The 27,974-nt window shown below is 39.2% G+C and overlaps 1 protein-coding gene across 1 annotated transcript; it reads right to left on the reverse strand.

Annotated features, from left to right (window-relative positions):
- Window positions 1-11: 11 nt before the first annotated feature.
- On the reverse strand, window positions 12-27,910 carry Cmpk1 (cytidine/uridine monophosphate kinase 1). Its single transcript, XM_059254724.1, has 6 exons — window positions 27,677-27,910; window positions 9,648-9,794; window positions 4,806-4,958; window positions 3,519-3,595; window positions 3,198-3,294; window positions 12-2,275 (listed from the first exon to the last, which is right to left on the reverse strand). The coding sequence occupies exons 1-6, from the start codon at window positions 27,842-27,844 to the stop codon at window positions 2,234-2,236; spliced, it is 684 nt and encodes a 227-aa protein (XP_059110707.1). The 5' UTR covers window positions 27,845-27,910; the 3' UTR covers window positions 12-2,233.
- Window positions 27,911-27,974: the final 64 nt, after the last annotated feature.

A 27,974-nucleotide genomic window follows, 5' to 3' on the forward strand; every position in this document is an offset into this window, starting at 1 on the left:
GAACCAGCGAAGACAGCAAAGGCATCAGCACATTTATTGGAATTATTTACTAAGTAATTCATATACACCCAACACCAATACATGGAAATGACATTAACTTTTAAGATACAGCGAGGCTCAAAGTAAGGTGCTTCAAGAATCACAAAAGCTTCTTAGTATTGAATCTTTAATAAATGGAATGACTAAACTAGCAATGTCAGATGTATCTCAATCAACTCCAAAATTCAATATTGGCAAAACATTTTTCTACTTAAAAAGCAAACAAAAATACTCGTAATTTAGAAATTAATGTGTTTTTTGCTTTGTTTGCAAATGCCAGAGAGATATTTGATGAAAGAAAACACCTAGTCCCCTCAAAACCCGAAGGGTGTTCTTGTAGTCATCAGTAAGAATTATTTACATTGCCAGCTGACAGATTTCTTCACTAGCATGAACAGGAAGTCTCACAACATTCTGCACCCTCACTTCATTTCATAGCTCTGTGATTTACCACCAACAAAGCCTCCTCTCCCCTGGGTTAAAATACTAGACAAAAACTCATTATAATCATCCAAGAGCCAAGGCAGACTCAATGTAAGTTTAGGTGGCCAATCACTATTGAATAGTATACTACTGTATGGAGGGATACTTTGTTTTCTAATAACAAATATGTTGAAATTTGTCTCATTAGTAAGTGAATTTTGTAAGACACATAGAAATGTATTATAAAAATCTATTAACTTGTTCTTACTCTTCTCAATAAAATTAAACATAAAATCTAATTATTTATACAAAGACTATGTTCTACTTAACCCTGTATAGCAGTGTAAGTGCTGAAAATGAGGAACATTTAAAGAAATCGCTCTATAAAGAACCTTAGATACAGGGCTGAAGAGATGGCTCGCACAGAGCAAATGAAGAGCACTTGCTCCTCTTGCAGAGGACCTGGGTTGTTCCCAGCACTCACATGGCAGCTCACAATTTTCTATAACTCCAGTGGCAGGGGATCCAATGCCTTCTTCTGACTTATGGGCACCAGGCATGCACATGATACACAAACATACATGCAGGCAAAACATTCATAAACATAATTTAAAAAAAAAAAAGAACTATCTTAGGTACCACTCAGCTTTAGGGATAGATAGAACAAAGAAAAAAAGAAAAGAAATTTTAATTTTTTAAAGAAAGAAAATCATTTGGACTCTCAGACTTTAGTGAACAAAGCAGGCAGGAAGGGAATCAAACATTTATAAGATATATTTATTATTTTTCTGACCAAAGTGCAATGATTTTTAAAATCTTTTTAAAACAAGTAACCATGAAAAAATGTATTCCAGAAAATAAAATACAAATGGGAATTTTAACCATTAGACTGTTTTTTCTAATTTATTCTAACTTTGCATTTAGTCTAAGAAACAAAACAAAAAATACCTGAAGTATTACTAAAACAAGAACTGAATCATATTAACATAAACTAGCACATGCATGTCAAGGGCCTACTACTAGGGACTGTGTTAACATCAGTTTAATGATGACTAGTCCTATGTCACAGAGCATAGGAACACAAGTCATTAGACCCTTGCCCCACAGTTTATGTCAGAAGAAAGCTGACAATCCTATCAGGCTCTGAAGCCCCTGTCCCCTGACCCAAACCTCGAAAGCAAAGACTGCCCTGTCATACAACTTTGCACAAGCTGTAATAAATCAACGCCTAAATTTTAACTTTCCACAGAAAATGGTCAGTCATTTGATAAATACTAGAGCATTGCTAGGAATCCATTTTATGAGTTTGTTTACTAAACACCTTGTGCAAGAACTGACTATACATAAAGTTCCTTTAAATTTGGTCCACAGATTCACTTAACAGGTTGGAAATCTTAAATGTGCAGCAAAAGGAAGTAGAATTTCCAAATCCTAACACATTGCAATTACAAAACGGATATACATGCATACTAAAAAATTTTGCTCACAGAAGGCACAAACATAAAAGGGACAGTCTTTTAATACAAACAAGAACTAGCTGATACCCTTCTTCATTTTGTGAGCACCATAATACCTAAGATGATTAAACCTGAATTCACTGTGTACTGTGACCACAAATTAAAAATAACACATAATTTGTCTTACTATATATTTCTAGACATTAATTGAGATGTAATTTTGAAAGATTAAAATTGCCTTAAAAGGGGGCTGTGATAGCAGCTATCAAAGCAATATTCAAGCATGATTTCAAAGATGTTTTTTTCAGGGTTAGTTAGCCTTCTTTGTCAAAAATCTTCACAACTTCACCAAAAACCTGTCAAGGAAAAACACAATTTTAAAAGCAGATACTGTTAAAAACACTGTGTAGCATGTGTGAGATCCTGGGTTCAATTCCCAACACTGAAATTAAAAATAAAACAACTACACACATAAAAGATTGCACAGCTAAGTTTCTGTTAAAAACATCAATTTTGTACTAATTTTAAACATTATAATTTCTTAATCTATTTCACTTTATCAATAATACAAATGAAACATAAAATTGTGAACATGTTGTCTTCAATTTTATTAATGCTTTTCAGACAAAATGTACTTCTTGATGGGATGCTAGTAGTCTGGTAAAATGTAAACTCAAGTGTCTAATCTCATTTTGACTCTAAAAGGCCAAATTCTCTCATGTACTGCCTCACCGCTGTAGGAAGTGCCAATGGATAAAATACTCAATGAGCCTTCCTCCGGACCTCGATTTTTTGTCCCATGATTACAAGAGGAAGAAGATGGAGAGAATCAGGGAAAGGGAGAGTAGATGAACTCAGAAGCACTAGGGATACCTGCAGGCAGATATTTACAGACACTGAAGTATGAGCAAGACAGAGACCAGAGTCCTGGGAACCCTGCATCTCAGAAGTTCTGTGTTCTGGAAGAGAGAATAGCTGGGGCCCTTGGCTACAGCATGCCAGTTGTGCTACAGATTTTAACAACAAACAAGATCCAAATCAGTATCCTGAAAATACCAATATTCCACTTGTTTGAGGAAAGAGGTTTGGAATTAATAAATCACCCACTTCTTGTAAAAAACAGATCTGAAGTTGTAAAACCCATTTTAGACTTTTAAAAAGGAAAAGAAAAAAAGAAAAAAGAAAAAACTAATTTCAGAGTTAGCCTCAAATGTCTCCCACCTACCCCAATGGTCACACCTGTTTGTTGCAAAGGCAAGCCAGGTGCACTTAACTTACTTCATCAACAGACTTAGAAGCATCTATCTTCTTGACTTTCCCCATTTCTTCATATAAGTCAATAATTGGTTTCGTTGACTGAAGGTAAGTCTGAATTCTGCAAACAAAACATGTATTTCAAGACTGTAGGTTATCTGTCCTCCCTCTTCCATATTATAGAAAGCTGACGACAGAGTCTGACTCAAATGTTTTCTCTCCCTACATAGGCCACTGTGCCTGGATAAGCATGATGCTCTTTTTCTGGACAAGAGAACAGGACTTAATCTGTCACTCAGTTTCTACACCAGGACTGAGGTAGCTGAAGTAACAACTGCAAAGTACCTCTTTTCCAAGCTCTCTCTGTTGTCATCGCTCCTACCACTGCTTTTTCCCCTTTCAAGACACCGTTCAATACAGATCTAAAGAGAGACAGAAGTAAAAAGTTATGTTTAAAAAAACAACTCAAAAGAAAATATTTTGAAGAGACTAAAACAAAACAGAAAAAAAAAAACATTCTGCATTAAACTCAATGTGTCTAACTCATTAATCAACATGCAAAATCTTTTTAAATTTAAACATGTGGTTCAATTTATATAAACTAGGTTAAATAAGTACAGATCATAATAAGAATTCATTCATGACTCAGTTTTTCCGGCTGTATTTTTTTTCAAACTGCAATAAAAAGAAGATTTGTGTGGGTATAGCTTCCTCTTGGACATATTATTAACTCATTAGGTATGAATTCCATTCCTCAAACCTTGTACCATTTTTGCTTACTTTACAATAATTCCATAAATATCCAAATATTTGAGTCAACATATTTGAATAAAGCATCTCTTGTTAATCGTGAATAAACATTCCTTAGTTATAAAGCTGTGGTAAATTCTAAAGTTAACTTTGAAGAATAAGTGAAAACATATTTTTCAGAGTTGGGAGAAGAGAGTTACATTTTAAAACAACTCAGAGGCTGTGGCAAGTCTTTACCAGAGGCACATTTACAATTCAACCTAAGAATAGCCAACTTCCTTCAAGGCACTACACTTCAGATTCAGACTGTTGGCATTAATTTAATGAAATTTATAGCATAGTGCTGTCAAAAAGAGTCAGGCTTTTTAATTAGATGGTTCTGAGAAATTTATTTACTCATTCAAAGGTATGTCTGGGCATGCTATTAGAAGTGTCGGGGGTGGGGGAAGGATGTGTTCTTACTATTTTCCAAATAATTTTACTCTTAGAAGATAAATTCTTCTACATTTCTTTAAAATAGTAGGCTTCTCCACTTTTCCAGACCTGTATCTTCTAGTAAACAACACACTGTTCCAAGTAGTACACTTGAGCAGGACTTCGCTTTATTACTTGACATTACTGTGTATGCAATGCCGATTAAAACGGCCAACTTAACTATTACATTGAAAATTAAGCAAGTCTTAGGGTCACAAAGCTGCTAATGCCAACAGCCCCCAATATTCTATTAGCAAGACAGTGCTATTCTGCCCACCCAATCTATTCACTCACTAAATATATATACTGTTGTCAACAGAAACTATAATGAAGAATATCACTGCTTTTCTCTAACAGCTGACCATCTATAGCTTGAAGCCCATGTGGGCACAGAAAGATGTTCATTACCTCATTATTACAGTCAAAAAACAGAACAAAAGATACATCTGCCTTCCCATCCATGGTCTTGTTCCAACCTTGAAGGTTATCTTGATTTCTTGGAAATCCATCAATCAAGAATTTATTCTTCTGAGCATTGGCAGCCATTGTTTGGTCCATTTCCTAAAGAAAAAAGACCTAGGCTCAATACTGTATCACCAAACGTCAACTTCTTAAGCAGAACAGTGGGCACACGACTATTTGTTATTATTCCCTAAGCCACAAGAGTGCAAGGTACACCGGGAAACAGACTAGACAGAAATGAGCCGACTTCTTGACATGGTTGCCCTAGCTGGCGAGACTATAGGTACATGCTCCCCTATTCTCGCACCTCCCCATCTGTAGTTCCCACATCTTACGAAACGTACCCTAGAGTGTACATGTTGACTGTCCTCTGAAGGTTCAAGTGCTTGTTAAAAGCTTGGTCTCTGGGACAGGCCTACCTTTAGGAGACTGGGAATACATTTTATTTTATTTTTTTTTTAATTTCAATTCAGTTTGTCATCAGTTTTTGTTTTGTTTTTTAATCTTCGTGAGCCACAGTGGTTTTTGCTAAGATTTATTGATTTATTTTATGTATATAAGTGCTCTATTGACTTTATGCCAGAAGAAGGCATCAGATCTCATTATAGATGGTTGTGAGCCACGATGTGGTTGCTGGGAATTGAACTCAGAACCTCTAGAAGAACAGCCAGTGCTCTTAGCCACTGGGCCATCTCTCCAGCCCCCAGAGAATACATTTCTAAAGGGGACTGTGGGATCCTGGCCCTTTTCTTTCATCTCTTTGCATCCTGGCCAAGAGGTAAGCAGGCTGCCTCACCACCTGTATCACTGTCATCTAGCATCACTACCAGCAGACTAAAACCATGTGTCTACCTAACTAAAATGTTGGTTCTGTGACAGCTGATCAGCAGTATGTATTACCTTCTCATGCAAATTACCACTAACCCAGAGCTTTGCTCCAGCATCTGGAGACCCCGTGTTGCCCTCGTGTTTCTCTCTTTAAGTCACTGTGCTGTAGGAAGTACAGGCAGGGACTCACCATGTAACTCAGGCTGGTTTCCAACTTGAAATCTTCCTGTCTTGGCCTCTCAAGATCTAGGGCTATGGGTGTGTCCCACCACCCACTGCTGAAAGCATGCTCCATCTATAGGAGCTCGAACTCACAACACTTCAAATCTAATAGCTAGAAGCTGAGAAAGCACTCTTACTGAGCAATATACCCACTCTTTTTACTTTGTTAGTTTGTTTACTTGCTTTGAGACAGGGTCCCACTTAATTCTCCAAGTTGGCCTTCAATTCATCTGTAGCTCGGGTTAACACTGACTGAGATTGCTCTGGCCTTGGCTTCCTGAGGACAGGCCTGTGTTACCAGACCTGGCTAGTTGTTAGCATTATTTAAGATTCAATACTTTAAAAAACAAAAATCTGGCCAGGTGTGGTGGTACATTCCTTAATCCCAGCACTTTGGAGGCAGAAACAATCAGATCTCTGAGTTTGAGACCAGCCTGGTTTATATAGAGTTCTACAACAGCCAGAGTTACATAAACAAACAAATAAATAAAATAAAGTAATAAAAAAAATCTCAAACTAATTTTATCTAAATGGTATTGGCTGCCCCCAAACACAGACAGCACAAGGTGTAATATATTCAGAAAGACTGCAAAAACACATTTCATCATCCTTTCCCAAAGCCTGAACTTCTGTAGAATATGGGAGTAATATGAACAGGAGATGCAATCTCTCATCTGTCTAAATCCTTGGCACCTCCATTCACCACAGATGCACACTTCTGACAGGCTTTAGAGGGACCTTTAGTCCAAAGCAAACTGACGTGCACTGTGCTCCATGTGCCAAGTTTTCTTGTTCCACAAGAACATTGCCAGGACCTATTTTCTTTAAGAGTTATTTAGCTTTATCTCAGAATCTAGTTGCTCTAATTTCACAAAGCTTTTATAAACAGTGTTAAGTTCCTGCTACAGCATTTCTATCCCAATTATGATAGGAGGTCTCTGGAGAAGCCACATCAAACATGTTCATTCAGTATACATTCATTTGAGATCTACTATCAGAGTGAGGTCACTGCCCTTGCCCCTGGAGGGTTCACAGTCTACTGGATAACAACTACATATAACGTGCTAAGTCATAGGACAACAAAAGATGCTCTTAAAACAAGAAACACGGGGCTGGAGAGATGGCTCAGAGGTTAAGTGCACTGGCTGCTCTTCTAGAGGTCTTGAGTTCAATTCCCAGCAACCACATGGTGGCTCACAACCATCTGTAATGAAATCTGGTGCCCTCTTCTGGCCTGCAGGCATACATGCAGGCAGAACACTATACAAAATAAATGAAACTTTTTTAAAAAAAGAAACTAAGAAATATTTAAAAAAAAAAAAAAAACTCACAGAGAGAAGTGTAAAATGGGGGCTGGAGAGATGGCTCTGTGATTAAGAGTACTGGCTGCTCTTCCACAGGACCCAGGTTCAATTCCCAGCACCCACATGGCAGCTTAAAAGTGTCTATAACTGCAGTTCCAGAGAATCTAACACCCTCACAGATAAATGTGCACATAAAATAAATAAAGTATATATTTAAAAAAAAAAAGTGTAAAATGGAACAAGGAGTTGTTAGAGACAGGTGTTCTGTCCATACCTTTAATTCCAGCCTGTAGGAGGTAGAGACACTCAGATCTCTGTGAGTTAGATGGCCAGCCAGCCAGTGATACATGAGACTTTGTCTCAAAAAACAAAACAAAACAAAAAACCAAGAAACACAAAGTGCCTAGAGACTATGAGAAAATTTGACTGAAGAGCTGGCAGTGGAGTTGCTTCCTAAATAATAAGGCATCATGCCAACATGGATCACTTTAGACAGTGGGAAGCAGGGATATAAACGTTGGAATTGAGAAAGCATGACAGCTTTGATGAATCTGAAGCAAGCTGGTATTAGGTATGACTCTTAGGACATGTATAGAGAGTGGTGGGAGATAAGATGGAGAGGAAAGGTTAAATGGTTCATGTGATGGTAGTGACAGACAGGAGATGAACACGAGTGAATGAGAGATCCTCTCACTAAAGAGTTGGGTAGTTAATCCCAACTGGAAATAAAGAAACAACATACTTTAAATGACACAGTTAGCCTCTAGCATGACTCTGAGACATTTATGAGAAATCTGGATAGAGGCCTGATAGAAACATATCTGGAACCTAGAACAAAGGTTTATGCAGAGTTGTAGAGTTCAGCAGCATTGGAACAGTGAAAACATGGGCATGGTTTAAACAACCCAGCAAGGAATATATAAAATGAGAGCTGAAGAGAACCAAACTCTAAGAAGTATAGTGGTTTAGAAAACTTGCAAAGGGAAAAAAAAAAATCAAGAGACTGAAAAACAGCAGTTCCTACAGTAGGAAGAGAATGAACCAATGGTGTTATAACAGGTAGAATTAGTTTCAAAAAGACTTGTTTTATTTTGTTTTTTGACACAGGGTTTCTCTGCTTAGCCCTGGCTGTCCTGGAACTCACTCTGTAGACCAGGCTGGCCTCAAATTCAGAGATCCACCTGCCTCTGCCTTCCAAGTGCTGGCATTAAAGGCATCCACCACCATGCCCAACTGGAAAGGGACACTTTTAATTAAGAGTTAAATGCTACAGGAAAAATAAAGACTAAAAGTACTTCCTGAGCTACATAGAAAATATCACTGACAACATGAAGAAGAGTTCTACCTATAATCACAGCTGAGCTTGAGACTGAGGTTAGAAGATTCCAAGTTCAGGGACCACCTGGGCTACAGACTGAGTTCAAAGCCAACAGGGCCACCTGTCTCAAAGATAGCAGGTATTAAAAAGGCTGAGGACACAGCTCAGTGACAGGGTGCTTACTGAACATACTCAAAGGCCAATATTCAATCCCCAGTACCACACACACAAAAAAAGGACAGTTTCAATGGAGATGTCGACTACCCTTTCATAACGCTCACCACCTTTAAAGCAGAAGAAGGCATTAGAGCCAGAGGATGGGATTGCAGATTTACTCACTCTGGAAAGGAAGCTGGTTGCTCCAGGCTGAGCCAAGAGGCAGACTGTGTAAGAGCCACTCTACACCCCAGGTGTCTCCAGTTACTCCCAGGATTCAATACTGAGATCTGTTTACTGCTTCCTGCTCTCAACATTGCAATTCCATCTCACTGGTTCTTTTATGTCAATATACTTGTTACTGACTAGTTTTGGGGATCTACAGCAAAGCACTATCTACCAAGGTATATTTTTAGATTTCAGAGTGAAAATGGCAATGCGTTCATCAGGAAAAAAAAGGAGACTTCAAAACAGAGAATATCAACAATGAGAAAAACATGAGTGGGAGGCAGGGAAGGAGAGAACAAATATTTCTAATAAAACAGAGGAGGAAAGAGCAAGGAAAGGTGACAATAACCCCAAATGGAAAAGAATAATTGAATAACTGAATGCTGGGAAGGATGGGTCAAATGCCTGTAATCCTAACAGGCAGGTGCAGGAAGATCCTTGATGATATAACTTCCAGGCCAGCCTGGGCTACATGAGACTGTTTCAAAAACAAAAAATTCTACAAGTATCTTAGGCTGGACCTCAGCTGGTCTGAGACCAAAGCAGAGAATACTTGCTACTGTCAATTTCTTCACAGTGAAAGCAGTTTCCATCTCTGCCATTTTCAAAGACCACAACTACCTTCCATAATCAAGAAATTTAATATTCTTATTTTTTCATTATTCAAATGAAGGTGGATTTAGCTTCTTGTGTCCTTGGTAGTTTGAACAGGTTGATATTCCTCCTCCTTACCCTCTTTAATAAACTGATGGTTATCTCAACTGGCACAATCTTTCCTTCTTGAATGTACTTTTCAATAAGTTCACCATACTGTGAATCTGGATTTTTCCTTTCATCACGAAGAAGCTCTCCAGCAGAAAGGTGTGTGTAGCCATATTTCTGGAACAAACAACATATAAAAATATCAGAATTCATTCAATCCAGTGATAGGAGTACACATAGGTTTGTGTTAATTTCTATATTAGAATTTCTCTACAATAAAGTAGTTTTTCTTATGGGGCAAATAAATAAAAAGAAAAATTTAAGAGCTTTCATACAGTCCAGTTTGCCTCTTAGTAAATAGCCTTACCCTTCATAACCATGTTTGCACAATGAAATCATCTCAACATTTATCTAACTAGTCAAAGCACTGACATTCCTATACAAATACAATCAAAGTTTAAATGTAAGAATGAAAATGTCTACCAAAATCTGATACATAAGACAAAAAAGTCAGCATGTCTAAACTGAATTCATCTCCACTTTCATCAACTTCTTTCTTCTGTCTTCCTCCTTTTCTCAGTAAATAGCTCATGACCACCTATCAGGAGATGAGCTTTTTCGACAACTCAGAATGCCCAAACAATCTGTCTCCCCACTCAGGCCAGTCTCTTCAAATCCATTTCCTAACTTTGTACTCCTAAGAAGTCTCATTTATAAAATGGGAATACAGATATCTATTTTGTAAGCTTGTGGTCACGTACGGTGATATTTTGTTTGTACTCTAACAAATAAAATTTGCCTGAAGATCAGAGGACAGAGCCAGCCACTAGATTAAACATAGAGGCCAGGCAGTGGTGGCACACACCTTTAATCCTAACACTCGGGAGGCAGAGATCTGTCTGGATCTCTATGAGTTCAAAGCTACACTGGACTATACCAGATTATCCCGTCTAAAGAGAAACACAGTCAGACAGTGGTGGCACAGACCTTTAATCCCAGCACTATGAAGGTTGAGACAGGAAGTGATATGGCTGGGCAGAGAAAGGAATATAAGGCAGGAGGAGACAGGAGTTTGGTGTCCTTTCGGCTGAGGACTCAGGGGCATTCAGTCTGAGGATGCATAGAGACAGGATCTCATCCCCCTTTCAGCCTGAGGATTCGGTAGTGGTGAGAAGTTTCTCTAGGGGCTTGTTCCTTTGTTTCTCTGATCTTTCAGCATTTACCTTGTTATCTGGCTCTGGGTTTTTATTATAAGACCAATTAAAATTACAGTCATGGTTAAATAAGATAATGTACATAAATCATCTAACACATATTAGGGGATAAGAGCCATCAATTGCTTCCTTGCTATCATAATTATCGTGGGGGGGGGGGGGGTTAAATGTGCAAGTGGTATGCACATCCATGTGTAGACTAGAGAGCAGGTTCCATCTTGTTTTTTGGGGCAGGGTCTTTCACTGGACTGGAACTTGCTACATAAGCTGGGCTGTCGGGCCAGTGAGCCCCAGGGATCTGCTTGTCTCTGCCTCTCCAGTGGTGGGATGACAATCACCTACCACTATGCCCAGCTTTTTTACATGGCCTCTAGGGATCAAACTCATGCTTGTACAGCAAACACTTTATACTGACTGAGCTGTCTCCCCAGCCCAAGATACTTAAATAATGTTTTTTATATTATACAGTCATATACTTCATATCAATGCTTTGATTAGTAAGAACCACATATACAATGGTGGTTCTGAAACACTATAATGGAGCTACAAATCCTATCACCTAGTAACATCTAGGCTGTCATATTTTGTAGTACAATATACACTTACACACTGGTGACACCAGTATAGATAACACTAATGTATTGCCAGTCATATAAACTATTGCATATAGTTAGGAACAGAACACAATACTTGATGGTAAATCACTCTATTACTGGCTTTTCTGTTTCTTATATTTTTACTGTTATTTTAGAGTATATACCTTCTAATTATAGAATAAAGAAGTTCACTGAATAATAGCATGTCACGTTGCTCGAGCATCAGACTCACATATCTCATGCATTTTGTGTTTACATTTACTGCAGCAAGGGATCACATCAAGTACTTGACCTATATGGGTTTGTGCAAAATCATACAGTCTTACAATGTTTGAGCAAAACTGCCTAGTGGTGCATATCTCCATCATTAAATGACACATGATATAAGGACAAGGACAGAACAGAAATGTTGCTGAGTTAACACCATAAAGTATATCTATAAAAACTAAAATGACTACAATACCATTAGGTGACATGATCTTCCGAGAGTAAATTGTACATGTGGCCTTGTGACTAACTAAAATTATAATGTAGTACACAGATATACACACATACACATATACTAAAGGTTTTACTAAAAAAAAAAATCAGGCAATGGGCTTAGGTGAGACAATGATTATTTAAGAAATGTCAACAATATAGTATTATGACAATGACAAAAGACTCATAATGAGATACTAAGTCAAGGGAGAGTGACAGTTAAGCTAAAATCACAGAAGACACGAGGGTATTGAACTGCCACTTCTTGAGTGCAATAAAGAACCAACAGTCTTAAGTGAAGATCCTGAATAATGAAAAGCTTCCCCTAAGGACTGAACCCAGGGCCTTGCACTTGCTAGGCAAGCGCTCTACCACTGAGCTAAATCCCCAACCCACGTGTCTACTTCTATTAAACCAAAAGAATGACATAACCCATCTCAAATTATTAGGATACTCATTCAATAAGTATTCATATAACCTATCTCATTCCAAATTTTAATATTCCTTCAATGAGGGTTTCTTTTTTTCCAACACAGGGTTTCTCTGTGTAGTTTTGGTGCCTGTCCTAGATCTCACCCTGCAGACCAGGCTGGCCTCTAAAGGCACGCACCACCACTACCCGGCCCTTCAATGAGTTTTTATTTTGCATATATACAACTTAAATGAAGGTTATGGTGCGAGGCACCCCACACCATCACCCCACTTTTAACATGTCAGTGTGGTAGTATGTACCTGTAATCCTAGCTACTCAGGAGACTGAGGCAGACTACTGAGTTTAAAGCCATCAAAAAAAAAAAAAAAAACATCAATTGAATTTTGAATTTTTAGAAAATCTCCAAATGGGGGGCTGGTGAGAAGGTTCAGAAGTTAAGAGCACTGACTGCGCTTCCAGAGGTCCTGAGTTCAATTCCCAGCAACTACATGGTGGCTCACAACCGCCTATAATGAGATTTGGTGCCTTCTTCTGGCCTGCAGGCATGCACACAGGCAGAACACTGTATACATAATAAATAAATAAATCTTTAAAAAATAAATCTCCAAATGACCAAGGCTATAAATGAGCTTTCCAATACATCGTTATTCCCATTCCATTTTCTAAAAGTGTTGGCTAAATTTGTTCTTGCTCACTAAATAGTAAGATAGCAATAACACTGTCAGCAAAGGAAAATAAACTCTAAACAGGGTATTTACTGACTAAACTTGGATATAAAGTTGGATGAAAATAAATAAAAACAATAGTATCATCATGTTTCTGTCTCGTTCTTATACATGTTTCTGGTAAGAGAAATTATCAGAAATGTTAAAATTGCAATTGGTTTAAAAAACTCCCATTATTCACAGAAAATAGAAATATAAAATTGTTCAATTACTTCCACACTAGTTGCTAAGTGAAGTGTTGTACCATTAAAGGACATCCCAGGTCCCAGCATTACCTAAATTTTCAAAGCAAAGAAAGGCAGTTGCTAAAAAGTGAAAATTTTGTTGCACAAAATATATCAAGCCTGATAACCTGGGTTCAATCTCCAACCCATGTGGAAGGAGATAACTGATTCCCAGAAGTTATTCTTTGATCTTCACACTTAGGCCTTTAGCACTATGCTACATATGTGCACACTTGTCTCCTACCCCTGCAACACATACCCCCTAAAAAATTTTTTTTTAAAGAAAATATACACTTAAAAAATATCTCATTACAGCCAGGTGGTGGTAGCACATACCTTTAATACCAGCATCCGGGAGGCAGAAGCAGGCAGATCTCTGAGCTCAAGGCCAGCCTGGTCTATAGAGTGAGTTCCAGGACAGCCAAGGCTACACAGAGAAACAACAACAACAACAAAAAACCCACCTCACTAAAACAGCAATAAAAGAACAGTGAGATGGCCCAGTGGGTAAAGGTGCTTGCTGCTAAGCCTGAGGACCTGAGTTCAATTCCTAGAACCCACTTAGTGGAAGGAGAGAACCAACTCCAGCAAGTTGCCTTCTGACTTCTGCACACAAGCACACACAGACACACGTACATTTTTAAAATGTAATAAAAACAGTGATTAAAAATTAAATGTAGGAATAAACCTAAAATGTACTGTGTAAGAATTACATGAAGAAGACAGGCAGTGGTGGCGCATGCCTTTAATTCCAGCACTCAGGAGGCAGAGGCAGAGGCAGGCAGAGCTCTGAGTTCAAGGCCATCCTGTTCTATAGAGCAAGTTCCAGGACACTTAAAAGAGAAACTCTGTTTCGAAAAGCTACGCAGGCGCGTGCACACACACTACACAAAGACACAAAACACTATATTTACAGCATAAATAAAAGCCAAATCATAAAAAGTAAGCATTCTTCAGTGGATGATCCCACACTCATGTCCATATGGGCAGCAACAAGTATATTCAGTGGGCTACTCAAGAGCGAGAGGATATGAAGTTGGGAGAGAGATGTGTTGGGGGGGTACCCCAAGAAGTTGAAAGGAGTGAGTCAGATACATTGTATACATGTGTGAAATTTTCGAAGACTAAGAAGAAAGAAAACATTCTGTATCCTAGGAAAGAGTCCTACTGAAACATTTGTTTTTGTTTTTGTTCTTTTATATACTAATCAAAAAATTTACCTCCTACTGGGTGGAGGCAGAGATGATGGATCAATGTGAGCTCCAGGCCAGTGAGGGCTACACAGTCAGACCCTTTAAATAAATAAATAAAACTTACAAATTTAAAAGTTAAAAATCTGATTGGAATTGTCTGTGTTTGTTTTGTGGTGCTGGGGATCAAACCCAAAGCCCCTGAACATGGGGGCAAGGGGCTCTGCCACTGAACTAGCTACACACCAGCCATGTTTGTTTGCCTTTGAAAAAAAAAAATGGTGAATTTATTGTCAAGTTTACTAGAAATAAACATAAGTAAAATATTCGAAACTGAAAATAATATTAACAACTACAAATGAACTTACCCAACTACATAAAATAAAATATTACAACAGTACAATAATTAAAATAGTGTGTTACTGGTATATAAAATAGGCATAACAATGCAGTCCTGAGACAGAACACATAAACAGGCCCAAGTACAAAATGAGAATTCAGTGAGAGTTAACATCTGAGATACAGACAGATGTTGCTAAGCAAAGTCAAAAAGCTATGGTTTATGTTTGATCCCATAAAAACTTTTGAACGAAGCAGGGCTTCAAAACTATAAATGAGTTGCTGGGGGTATGGCTTATGACTGCCTGAGATCCCAGCACTCAAGAAACTGGAGCAGAAAGATCAAAAGTTTAAGGCCAGACTGGGCTATATAGCAAGACTGTGTCTCAAAAGAGCAAAATGAGTTTGATGTGTTGGCTTATAACTATAATCCTAGTCCTAAGGAGGCTGAAGCAAGAGGACTACCTTGAGTTAGAGACCAGCCTGTGCAACCTAGTAGGCTCAAGGTCAGCCTGAGCTAAAAAGTGAGGCCCTATCACAAAATAAAAGTAAAAAAACAAAGGATAGGCAACAGTTTAGGAGAAACTATTTTTATATACAAGATATGTTCACTATACGTACATTATATACAACTTATATAAAGAAAAACTAGTAATAAATTAAAATATTACATACAAAAATAGGCAAGCTGGTAATGTGTCATTCACCTATAGTCTGAAGCTAAGACAGGAAAACTACTTTAGCCCAGGACTGGAGATCAGCCTGGGTCTTTAAAAGGGGTGGGAAAGTTAGCAAGCATAAAAACAAACTATTCATAGGAGGGTTAAAAAACAAAAACAAAAACACAGAGCCAGGCCGTAGTGGTCCATGCCTTTAATCTCAGCACTCAGGAGGCAGAGGCAGGTGAATCTCTGCGAGTTTGAGGTCGGCCTGGACCACCAAAAAAAAAAGACTCCACCTCACTTGTGGTGATATATTGTGTACCCTAATAAACTTGCCTGAGGATCAGAGGGCAGAGCCAGAGCCAGCCACTAGATTAGACATAGAGGTCAGGCAGTGGTGGCACACACCTTTAATCCTATCACTTGGGAGGCAGAGATCTGTCTGGATCTCTGTGAGTTCAAGGCCACACCTGAGCTACATGAGATTGATCCAGTAGAGGAGAGAAACAGAGCCAGGCAGTGGTGGCACACACCTTTTATCCCAGCACTTGAGATCTCATGCCTTTACTTGGGAAGTGCACATGCCTTAAATCCCAGGAAGTAATATGGCAGGGCAGAGAAAGGTAAATAAGGCCTGAGGAAACAGGAACTCACTCTCTCTAGGCTGAGGATTTTGTAGAGGTAAGGACTAGTGGCTGGCTGCTCTGCTTCTCTGATCTTTCAGCTTTCACTCTGATATCTGGCTTTGAGTTTGTTATTAAAAAACCATCTAAGGCCGGGCAATGGTGTCATACACCTTTAATCCCAGCACTCAGGAGGCAGAGCCAGGCAAATCTCTGTGAGTTCAAGGCCAGCTTGGTCTACAAATGAGTTCCAGGACAGGCTCCAAAGCTACACAGAGAAACCCTGTCTTGAAAAACCTAAAAACAAAAACCAAAAAAATAAAAAATAAAAAATCTAAGATTCGAACAACACTCACTAGTAATCTTGAAAATGCAAATTAAGGCAAAATGATTCCAGTTTCTACCCATCAGATTAGTTCAAGTATTTTAAAAACAGCAATGGCAAGAACACGGGGATATTGATATCAATATACTTTGTACAAATCTTCAACCTTTATAGAGGGTGAGTGGTCAGTAAACCTAAGTTTCAGTTTGCACACCTTTTGACTCAATAACTCAACTTCTGGGGGGTGAGATGGCTCAGCAGTAAAGCCACTTGCCGCCAAACCTGGAGATCTGTATTCAGTTCCTAGCACCAGCATGGTAGAAGAGCCAACTCCTGCACTGTCCTTCGACTTCCACATACCCATACACACACACAATAAAATAAATACTTTTAAAAGTTAACAGTTCTAACAACAGTAAGTTTAGCTCACTAGTGTTCAATGGTACCTTCCCAAACACCACCTGATTCCCAGAGAAAAAGAAACTGAACCTGCAATCAAAACCTACTTCAAGTGTGAAAGGCAAATCATTTAGAAAATGACAGCTTCAGGGCTGGATAGATGGCTCAGCAGTTAAAAGTACTGTCTGCTCCTGCAGAGGACCCAGGCTCAGATTCTAGTACCTACATGGTGGCTCATAACCTTCTTTAACTCCAGTATTAGGGAATCTTACATCCTTTTCTGACTTCCACAAGCACCAGGTATGTACATGGAACACGTGCATATATGCAGGCAAGACATCTACACACTTAAAAAAAAATAAATACATCTTAAAAGAAAAGAAAATAACAGCTTTAGAGAAAGGTCTCCATGAACTTCCCCCAAACCAAAAATCAACTCAAATGTTTAGATAAAATTTTCTCTGAAAAGTGATCCATCCCATAAACAAAGGAGAAACCAAAGTACAATACAGCCACACAGGAACATACCACATGGGCATGGAGTCAAGAGTTACAGACAGAGACAGAAAACAGTCCAGTTTCACAGTCCAAAAACAGATGAAAATTTAGAATTCATGAGCTTACCCAAAGGTTTAAAAGGAAACATATTCAATGAAGCCTGACTCCAGACACTAGAGTTCAAAATTATAAACAAAACGTTTTGAGAAATACCATGTGTATGGAGTGGACAACAGACCCACACCACCTTAAGCTCCAAAATGATCTATCAGAACTGTGTTGTGCTAAGCAACATTTCTCAACAACAGTAAAGAATCACCTTCATTTTTCGTTCAAAATCTTTCTTACCAGAAGGTGTAAGAAAGTCATTTGGCTTTGAGAAACTGTACATATTATATTTTGGTATAAAATTATCTTCATAAATACTTTTGCTCATTCTAAAATTAAAGTCAATATAGGAATATATGTTTTGTTTTGTTTTGAGACAGGTTCTCACCATGTAGCCCTGGCTGTTCTGGAACTCTGTATGCAAATCAGGCTGGCCTGAACTCACACAGATCCACCTGCCTCTGCCTCCCGAGTGCTGTGATTAAAGACGTGCACCACCATGCCCAGCCCAGGAATATATGTTTCTGATTACACAGCAATCAATCTTAATCCAACTTAGGATCTAACATTGAATATAGATAACTATGTCTACTTTTATACTGCAGAACAAACAGGTTCTTGATTGGAGTCTCACATCTTCAAGGGAAATGCCATAAAACTTGATAAACTCATAGAAAATGTTTTCTATAAAATTTCTTTTCCTGCCATTGTTACACATTGAAAAGATCTCTGGAAACCATTTGCAAAATGGACACCATCGAACTGATCTGACATTCGTGACTAACTTGAACCTACTCCACCCACTTTTCCTTTCTATCTATAGTATTCCTCCTCTATCTATCCCCAACTCCAATACAAACACTTATCAGTTATTATCTCCTTTGTAGTCCTGGACTAACTTATCAAGTTCTTAATGCCTGCATCACAAGCAGGAAAAAGCACACCATACGCTCAAACATTCAAGATTTATTACCTGGTCATTAAAACTTTTTCTTCCAAAAACATTACCAAAAAAATAAAAAATAAAAAACAACCCATGCCAGGCGGTGGTCGCACACGCCTTTAATCACACTCGGGAGGCAGAGCCAGGTGGATCTCTGTTAGTTCGAGGCTAGCCTGGTCTACACAGTGAGTTCCAGGACAGGCTCCAAAGCTACACAGAGAAACCCTGTCTCGAGGAAAAATAAAAATAAAAAATAAAAAAAAAAAACAGGAGATTGTGTTTTACAATTTAATTTTTTTTTAACAATTTAAAAATTTAAGTGCAGCAATGATGAGATGGCTCAGTGGTTAAGAACACTGGCTGCTCTTCCAGAGGACCCAGTTCTATTCCCAGCACCCACATGGCAGCTCACAACAGTCCATATACAGTTACAGGGAAACCTGAGATGGGCTGACTTCCCAGTTAATACAGAGAAAATTTGATCCAGGTCCCCTGACCTCCATCCACTGAGTATTATTCCTTAATGGACCTCAGTGGTAATACCTTGGTGACCAATGCAGATATACTGTCATTAGCCTTCAAGCTTCTATAGCCTGGAAGAGTTGATGGAAGGAGGGAAGGATATTTACTGAGTGAGAAATTCCAAGAGGAAAGCTTCCATATATGAAATTAGAGTTTATGAAAATTATATCCTTCCTGTGCTTGGATGATACTTTTGGAACAAGTGCTAATGGTCGTTTTAGCACCTAGCAATGAGTTCCCAGACACAGGAAAGAAATCAAGGAATAATTAACATCAGAGTAGTTCAGGGATTGTTTTAGAATTCCATTTCATAACTTACCTTTCCAAAAGAGGTTGCTTCCTCATCATTAGTATTGTATTCATACCTGTAATGCATAGGTGAGTCCAATATACACTCTGTATTAACACAATTAAGCCCTTAGCAATAAATGGTCTGAAAGAAGGTGAACACCTCCTAGTTGCCAAGCTGTGCATATGTACTACTCAAGTTTGGCTAGGTTATTAGTTGGGACCCCCCAAACTCAATGGCATAAAATAATGAAGTTTTATTTCTTGCTCACACTACCTATCTGCTAAGAATGGATGGGCTGCTATGACCTTTGGATCACAAAATCTGCTAGTGCACATTTAAAAGGAGACTCAAAGTCAACGGAGATGTGTGACATAAAAACTTCACCCCACACAAAGAACCAGATGTATCTGACCCATGTGGATCCTGCCAGACTCTGGCCAACCTCATTACTTCTGGCCAGTCTCATCTGTTCACTCTTGCTTTTCTCCACTTCTGAAACAGTCATTTCTACTTGCATTGCCCAACAGACATTAAATGAATAACAAAGAGAATCTTCCACCATCTGATAACCTAAATTAGCCATTAAGTCAATTACACGATCAAAACATCTTCTAAAGTGCCTTCATGCTCCCAGCAGACACCAAGAAAATGGAAATTCATATTATTATCGACCTAAACTGAATGTAACTATACAGGTAAATCCTGTGGGTTTAAACACATGCACTTTCCAATACTAATGCACCAATGACTAATCCATTCTGGAAGCTCCAAACAGAAAGTGGGCAGGAAGCAGTCTTTCACACACCCCAAAATGAGTACATCTGCTTATTAGTATGGGATATACTAAAATGGTGAATGGAACCAACTTACAAGTCTTTTGGAAAAGACTGACAGAAACCAGGCATAGAGCATATGTTTCACAGGACCTGTCCCCTCAAAGTGACAGTTTCTGGGAGTAGTAAGTTACAAGTGCTTTTTCCTTTACCCAACTGATGTTTTGTTATCTTTATTCCATCAGGCAGAACAAAACTGTCAGCAGAGTCTTTCAGGCTACACCTGTTCTCTATTAACTTTTAAATGCTCTTATCACATGTTTAGTCTGTAAAAATGTTCTTGATTTGACAGGTTAAAGCAACTGAAATGTTAGAGCAAATACACTTTCATGTAGCAGCTGAGCTAAGGTATTAGCTTAAAAGTAACAAGACCTGGAACATAACACAAATAAGACAGCTAGCCCCTCTCTCTCTCTCTCTCTCTCTCTCTCTCTCTCTCTCTCTCTCTCTCTCTCTCTCTCTCTCATACACACACACACACACACACACACACACACACACACACACACACACCTGGTCAGAGAGATTTCTAGAAAGGTTTCTTTTCCTTTAATAAAAAGTTATTATTTTTTTTGTTTTCATTTGTATCAGTAGCTGCAGCATGTATGTATGTATGTGCACCAAGTACGTGCCTGGTGCCCACCAGAAGGCATCTGATGCCCTGGAACAGAAGTTACATATAGATGGCTGTAAGTCACCATGTGGGTGCTGGGAACTGACCCCAGGTCCCCTGTAAGAGCAGCCAGCACTCTTAACACTGAGCCATCTCTCCAGCCCTGAAGTGACTGTTTTAGAAATGCTGATTTCAGTTCAGAACCCGCTGTTATGACACAGTACTTGTGTATGACTCTGAAGTCTTCCACAATCACAATTCTAATAGCATTTGAACTGAAACATGTCTACATTAACCAAATATGGTCCATGAAATTTTAACCCAAAGGGAGTAAATCAAGACCATTTCAAAGAGAATGAGGATGAGGAAATAACTGATATTGAAGGAAGATTGAGTTAGGGCAGACTGAGGCAGAGACTAATTCTGATTGGGAATTTTTTTTTTTAAAGTTACCTTTAGAGCCAGACATGGCACACCTTTAATACCAGCACTCAAGGCAGATCTCTGAGTTTCAGGCCAGCCTGGTCTATAGACCTAGTTCCAGGACAGCCAAGGATACAAAGAAACCCTGTCTTGGAAAAAAAAAAAAATTACTATTAGCTCCCTTACCCCAGAGAAACTACTCCCTGGCACAATACCCGTACCCATACAGCTGGAGGTTGTTTTGTTGTCCTGGTTCACCTTGCTAGGACAACATAACTGACAAAAAACAACTTAAAGGAGGGCTGATTTGGTCTCACAGTTTAAGAGAGAGAGTCAATAACTGAGGAGGGGTCTGACAGAAGGAGGATGCCTGTATGTTATTAAAATCAGGAAAATATAACAGGATAGAAAACAGAGTAGCCCTCATCATCTCACCATCCAATCTTATGACATTTTTTAGAACAAAAGGCGGAAAAAAAATCACTTTCCTAGAAAACTTAAGGTTCTCTGGTCTTCGGTCTGGAATTACACCACCAGCTTCTTTGATTCTCCTGTTTACATACAGCCTATCATGGGGCTTCTCGGCCTTTGTAATTTTGAGATAGTTTTCCAAATAAAAACACTTTTATATGTTTATATCTGTAGCTATTTCTTAATAGCTCTGTTCCTCTGGAAAACTCAAATATTTTTCCCAAGTGATCATAATTATCAATTAAAATAAAATGCACATATTCTTTGAGGAAGCAATCCACTTTTAAGAATCCTACAGACAAAACATCCATATGCAAAGTTATATTTATAAGAAAGCTCACTGAAACACAGTTAATAGCAAAACCATCCCTAGAAAACTGTCCTAAATAGCCACCAAGTATAGCATGAATCCTAACTGGTCTTAATAAAAACCCAGAGCCAGATATTGGGGTAAAACGCTGAAAGATCAGTAAAAGCATAGCAGCCAGCTACTAGTTCTTACTTCTATGAAATCCTCAGCAGAAAGACAACTGAGCTCTGGTCTCCTCCTGCCTTATATTCCTCTCTCTGCCCAGCCCTTTCACTTCCTGTCTCCACCTCCCTAGTGTGTGATTCCAAGTGCTGGGGTCAAAGGTGTGTGCAACCACTACCTAGTTCTGTTTCTCTTTAAGACTGGATCAATCTTGTTGTAGCCCATGGTGGCCTTGAACTCACAGAGATCCGTCTGCCTCTGCCTACCGAGTTCTGGGATTAAAGGTGTATGCTACCACTCTCTGGCCCCTATGGCTAATGAGTGGCTGGCTTTACCTTCTGATCTTCAGGAAAGCTTTATTTGTTAGATCACAAACAAAATATCCCCACAATCAAGTGAGATGTACAACTATGCTATGACAATACCCAGAATATTCTGCAGCTACAAATAAAAATCTATTAAATATATAGGAAAAGCACTGAAAGAATAAACATGATTTGGTTTGAAAAAAGTGAATAATGCTATTAGATGCAAAAATTTTAAATTTGCAGATTTTGTGATATCAAGAAAGAGGAGCCAGGTGGTGGTGGCACACGTCTTTAATCCCAGCACTCAGGAGGCAGAGGCAGGTGGATCTCTGTGAGTTCGAGGCCAGTCTGGTCTACAGAGCATGATCCAGGACAGGTTCCAAAGCTACACAAAGAAGCCCTGTCTCAAAAAAAAAAAAAGGAAGAGAGAAAGAAGAAACTAAAGAGATGACTCATTTGCTGATTTGCTGCTCTTATATAGAGGGCCCTAGTTTGGTTCCACCACCCACATGGCAGCTCACAACTGTCTATAACTCTCCAGGAGAGATGACAATCTTTGGGACTCAAAGGCAGCAGGCATATGTGTAGTATACGTACATATACATACACGCAAGCAAACAATCATCACACACATAAAATTAAAACAAGAAATAAAAATTTAAAGGAATATTGAGATGGGAAAGCAGTAAATAATCGTAACTCCAGATGAGAAGAAACTGAACTTGTCTCAACAGACATGTTACTTTTACAACTTAAAATGGAAAGGCAAAAACAAAAGGTATAGTAAATAATCTGAATCTCTTCTCACCCTTCTAAAATATCAACATAAAAACTCTATGTTACAAGCACCCTTAAAGAAAGTGGTTCTTTATTTAATAGTCAAGTTTTGTTGCTTTTTAAATTTAAATGGGTGTTTTGCCTGCATGTATGTATGTGTATCATGTGCATGCCTGGTGCCTATGGAGGTGAAAAGAGGAGTCAGAAACCCTGGAACTGAAGTTTCAGATGGTGTTAGGGACCATGTGGGTACTAGGAATCTAACTGGGTCCTCTGGAAAAGTTGCCAGTGCTCTTAACCACAGAGTCATCTCTCTATCCCCAAGAGGCAAGAATTTTGTAGACCATATCTTTTATAGATTCTTTAAAGCTTTTAAATTGTCGTTTTAAAAAAGTCTTTAACTATATCCTCCCAAGAAGAAAAAGTCCTATCCTTAAAAGACCAGACCTTAAGCTCTACCAGATTTTTCCTATCTAGTTCTTTCTGAGTGTACATGATGAATTCCGGATTTTGAAATTAAAAGCTTTTAAAATTCTGCTCAGCATACTTACCATTCATTCACTCAGAGTAAACAAAAGCATCTCAAAGATTGGTCTCATTCATACTTGAGGTCCAAAAAACTACTTGGGTGCCCCCTAGGGACCAAATTTTTTAGAAGTATACAGCTTCAGGATACATTAATATCTCTATCATCAATATTTATTCAACAAGTACCTACTATGTGCTAGGTACAATGCTCAACAACAGAGACAAAAAGATAAATAAAATCAAGTTTCTGATTTCCATATGCTTAAATTCAATCTCATTTAAAACTTTTCTAAGCATATTATGAGTCATCCATTCAAAGAGACTCTTAAGGAAGTTATGACACATGATAAATATGGTATGAATATGTTTTCCTCATTACTACATAAACAAAATATTCACATTCTGTGAAAGAGAAATTAAATATTCTTTCCAACCAGCCCACGCAAAATTGTGGATGTTATTTTCAAAGATAAGTTTAAGTTACAGAACTCTTATTAATTTGGACCAAAACAAATATAAAGCTTACTCTTTTTTATGATTTATTTTATTGATCATGTATACAGTGTTCTGTCTGCATGTTTGCCCGCATGACAAAAGAGGACATCAGATCTTGTTATAGATGGTTGGGAGCTACCATGTGGTTGCTGGGAATTGAACTCAGGACTCTGGCAGAGCAGCCAGTGCTCTTAACCTCTGAGCCATCTCTCCAGCCCCTAAAGCTTACTTTTTAAACAAATGAGGCTTGATGACCTGATTCCCATCTTCCCATTCTTGAAATGGGAAGGTAAAAGGAGAAAAGGTAAAAGGTAAAAGGTAAAAGGAGAGAAGCAACTCCACAAAGCTGTCCTCTGACCTCCACATATGTGCCATAGCATGTGTACACATGCACATACGTACATATAATATAAGTAGAAAAATTTTTTAATGATATAGCATCCCTGGCTTTTAGAATAAATCATTACACAATAATTCCACTGAGTATTTAATTCAAATAAAAGTATTACACTGACTTGGCTAATTAATGGCTAATTTAAAAATAGCATAAGAAGACACAGATTTAGAAATAATTAATTAGAAAATAAAATTAAACTGAAAAGGACCATTACAAATAAATGAGTAAAATCAATTCCCAAAGCTCCCTCAAAATTTCTCCTTCAGTTATTAGACACCTTAAAAGGTTCTCCATCAGATCTGCCCTTTCCTACCCATGGAGCAATAATAAAGCGAAGCATGACTCCAGAAAAAAGTACCACCTTCCCTCCAAGACACTCCCTTACCTCTTACACTTACACTTACACTTACCTCTAACACCAATACTCTAGACATGAGGGCAAGATACCCTCAGGTTCTGACTCCCCAAATCCAAGATGTACTTCTGAAAGCACATGGTAGCACACACCTGTAATCCTAGCACTTGGAAGGCAGAGGCAGGAGAACAGAGTTTGAGGCCAGCCTGGATTAACATAAGGAGACCACACCTCAAAATAAACAAACAACACAACTCCTGTCAACCTGAGTCAGAAACCAAAATAACTTCTCTCCAAAGAAACAATTCTATGATCAGGCACATTTTATGTACCCTGTGAACTAAATTCGCTTGGTGTGATAGCTGGAGAATTTAACATTGAGTTATATAACTTTTTCCCTACAGAAAAAAAAATTAATTTTAAAGCTTGCCTTCTTTGGGGATTAAGTTCATAGCTGCCTGCATAATGAAATATTGAACCAAAATGCAGACATTTCCCTCACAGAGGGAAAAACGCCTGACTTACCTGAACACAGAAATTCCAGTGCTTATTTCATCAGCTAAGGGACAGTGACTCTTAAATGATACATTTGAAATTGGCAACTAGAATCAACAGCAAACATTTCAAAACAGTTTAGTCTAGATGGCTTGGTGGAACAGGCCTGTAATCACAGCTATTTATGAGTCAGGAGGACAAGTTCAAGGCCTGCCTTGGTTTCAGAGTAAGTGCAGGGACAACTTATTGGGAACTTTAAAGTAAAAAGTACAAAGAGAGATGCTCTGTAGTAGAGTGCATGTCTTTCATGTTTGAGACCTGGGTTCCACTGCCAGTGCAACCAGAAAAATTAATATAAAACAAACAATGGCTTAAGCTCATATAACTGCCAAAGTCTTAAATAATAAGTAAAAGAATAACTCTCAAAAACAAAAAAACATGTATCATGGACTCTTATAATTGATAATGAGCAGGTTTAAGTATTATCAGCTACCCACTGAATTCATGAAATAGAAATACTAGTTACTGAACACAGAAATTTTGAATCCAGTGGAGTAACAGGGGTATTATTAGGTTGAGTGTGGATGTTTAAGGTGACATTATAAATTCAGAAACAAAGTATCTGGGTGCACTCAAAAATGAAAGTCGTAAGTCAAGTTTTTTAAAGTAATACACCTTCAAAATAAAAATTTCCGGCTTCAGATAGTACTCTTACAACTGCCCAGCCTGTTGCCCCCTGCAGTACATTAAATAAACCCGTTGTCTTTCTAAAAATAAAATGACCAATATAAACCAGGACGCTTAAAGGAGAAAACATTTGCATCTCTGTGCCAGGTGTCAGATCTCATCTAATAGTCAGAAATACAAAACAGAGTCTATTTTCTCCCTTCTTACCAAGGAACTCAAGCTAAAAGTGACTTCTCTGGGGCCAGAAGAACAACAGCAGAGCGAGGCCTTGAACCACTCTCTGTTTTGACTATAAAGGGCCTGCTCCTTCCCTTACCACACTGTTTATAGTTTCATCATTTTACTTATAAAGTAAACCTGAAGCCGCCCACTTGTCATTTCACTTTTATAAAGTGAAAACCAACCAACAGAAATAAGGAGGAAAATGCTATGTACTCTGTGACTGAACCGGTTTTCAAAAGCCACCTGTAATGATAAACCCCAACTGTAGATCATGTAACAACCTTTAGAACATATTCTATTTATTTGTTGGTGTTCTTTAGAGAGTAGAGCACAGGACAAGATTTCAATGTATGACCGTGGAGAAAGCCAAAGCAAATACAGGCCATCGCTTAGGAAAAGAGGAAATTATGTATTAAGTTCTGGGTCAAAAACTTTTCCATCGCTTAGGAAAAGAGGAAATTATGTATTAAGTTCTGGGTCAAAAACTTTTACCAATCACTCAATTTTAATGGTGAACGTTGTGTTTCACGCCAACCCTGGTTGCTTTTTGTTTCTTGTTGCCTTGTTTTCCTTTCAAACATTGCCCAAGACTGTCCATTAAGCCTTCCTCACTTTATCATTATTGCTCATAGCAGCTAGAAAAACGGGGTGTGAACCCATACCTGCTTGAGTCTGAAGTCTTTGACTCTTTCCACGTACATGCCACCCCTGACCTCAAATACTAACAGAATGGAACTGGTAAACTTATGTCAAAACTTTTATTGCATTTATTTATTTGTGTGGACAAACACTCAGCCACAGCTCAGGTGTGGAAATAGGAGGACAACTCGCGGGGCTTGGTGCTCTCCTTCCATGTGGGTCTCCTCCGGGATGTAACTTTGCGGCAAGCGCCTGAACCCGCTGGGCCATCTCTCCAGCCCTAAAGCAAACATTTTTTTTTTTTTTTAAATAAGAGGATATTAGAGTTGGGTGGTGTCTTACTTTCTCGGTTAACATGAGAGCAGAGTTTCATATTTGATTAGACAACTGAGGTGACTCACTTGCCCAAGGAAAAGCATGAGTTGGCAGCTGGGCCAAAGGTTAGCACCTGGGCTTACACGGCTGCGGTACTTTAACTACCACAAGATCCGGGTCGGGTTCCTCGAGGCGGATTAGCCGAGGACTGACAGCCCGGGACAGAGCGAGAAGAAGACCCGGGTCCCGGGAGTGGAAGCAAGGGCGCGCGGGAACAAAGCGGACAACGCAGCGCGCGCCCGCAGACTCGACGCCCCTCGGCCCGGGCGCGCGGTGGCCGTCGGGATTCGTAGTTCGCTGCCCACGGCGGGGGGCGCGGCAGCCAACGCGGCAGCTCCCGCTGGCCCGGGCCCGTTCAGCCCCGGAGCTCTCCGTCTCCCTCCCGCACGGCCTCACCTCGACAATGCGCGCGCACTGGGTCCCCTTGCCCGCACCGGGCCCGCCCAAAACGAACACGACCAACGGCTTCATGAGGTTGCTAGGACGGAGCCACAGTCCACGGGTCAGCAGCGGGAAGCTCGAGACCAGGACGTGCAGCAGCCGGCGACGACAGCTGCTCAGCATACACCGCGCCTCTGACAGCGGCCGGCGCGGCGGGGCGGGCGGGGCGGCCGAGAGGGGGCGGGCTGAGCGGGCGCCGGGCCCCGCCGCCAGCTGCGGGCCGCCGCGACCGGAAGGGGCGGGGCTTCCTGCA

This window comes from Peromyscus eremicus, chromosome 2 (assembly GCF_949786415.1).
Source record: "Peromyscus eremicus chromosome 2, PerEre_H2_v1, whole genome shotgun sequence".
In the NCBI taxonomy this organism is placed as follows: Eukaryota; Metazoa; Chordata; class Mammalia; order Rodentia; family Cricetidae; genus Peromyscus; species Peromyscus eremicus.

Bases quoted from the DNA above. Each gene is read 5' to 3' on its own strand.
- Cmpk1 (XM_059254724.1), bottom strand. From the start codon at position 27,844: ATGCTGAGCAGCTGTCGTCGCCGGCTGCTGCACGTCCTGGTCTCGAGC. The intron at 4,959-9,647 runs GTAAGGAGGAGG...TTTTTTCTTTAG, and splicing joins CCATCAGTTTATTAAAGAGG to GAAATGGACCAAACAATGGC. The intron at 3,596-4,805 runs GTAATGAACATC...GTCTCTCTTTAG, and splicing joins TTTTTGACTGTAATAATGAG to ATCTGTATTGAACGGTGTCT.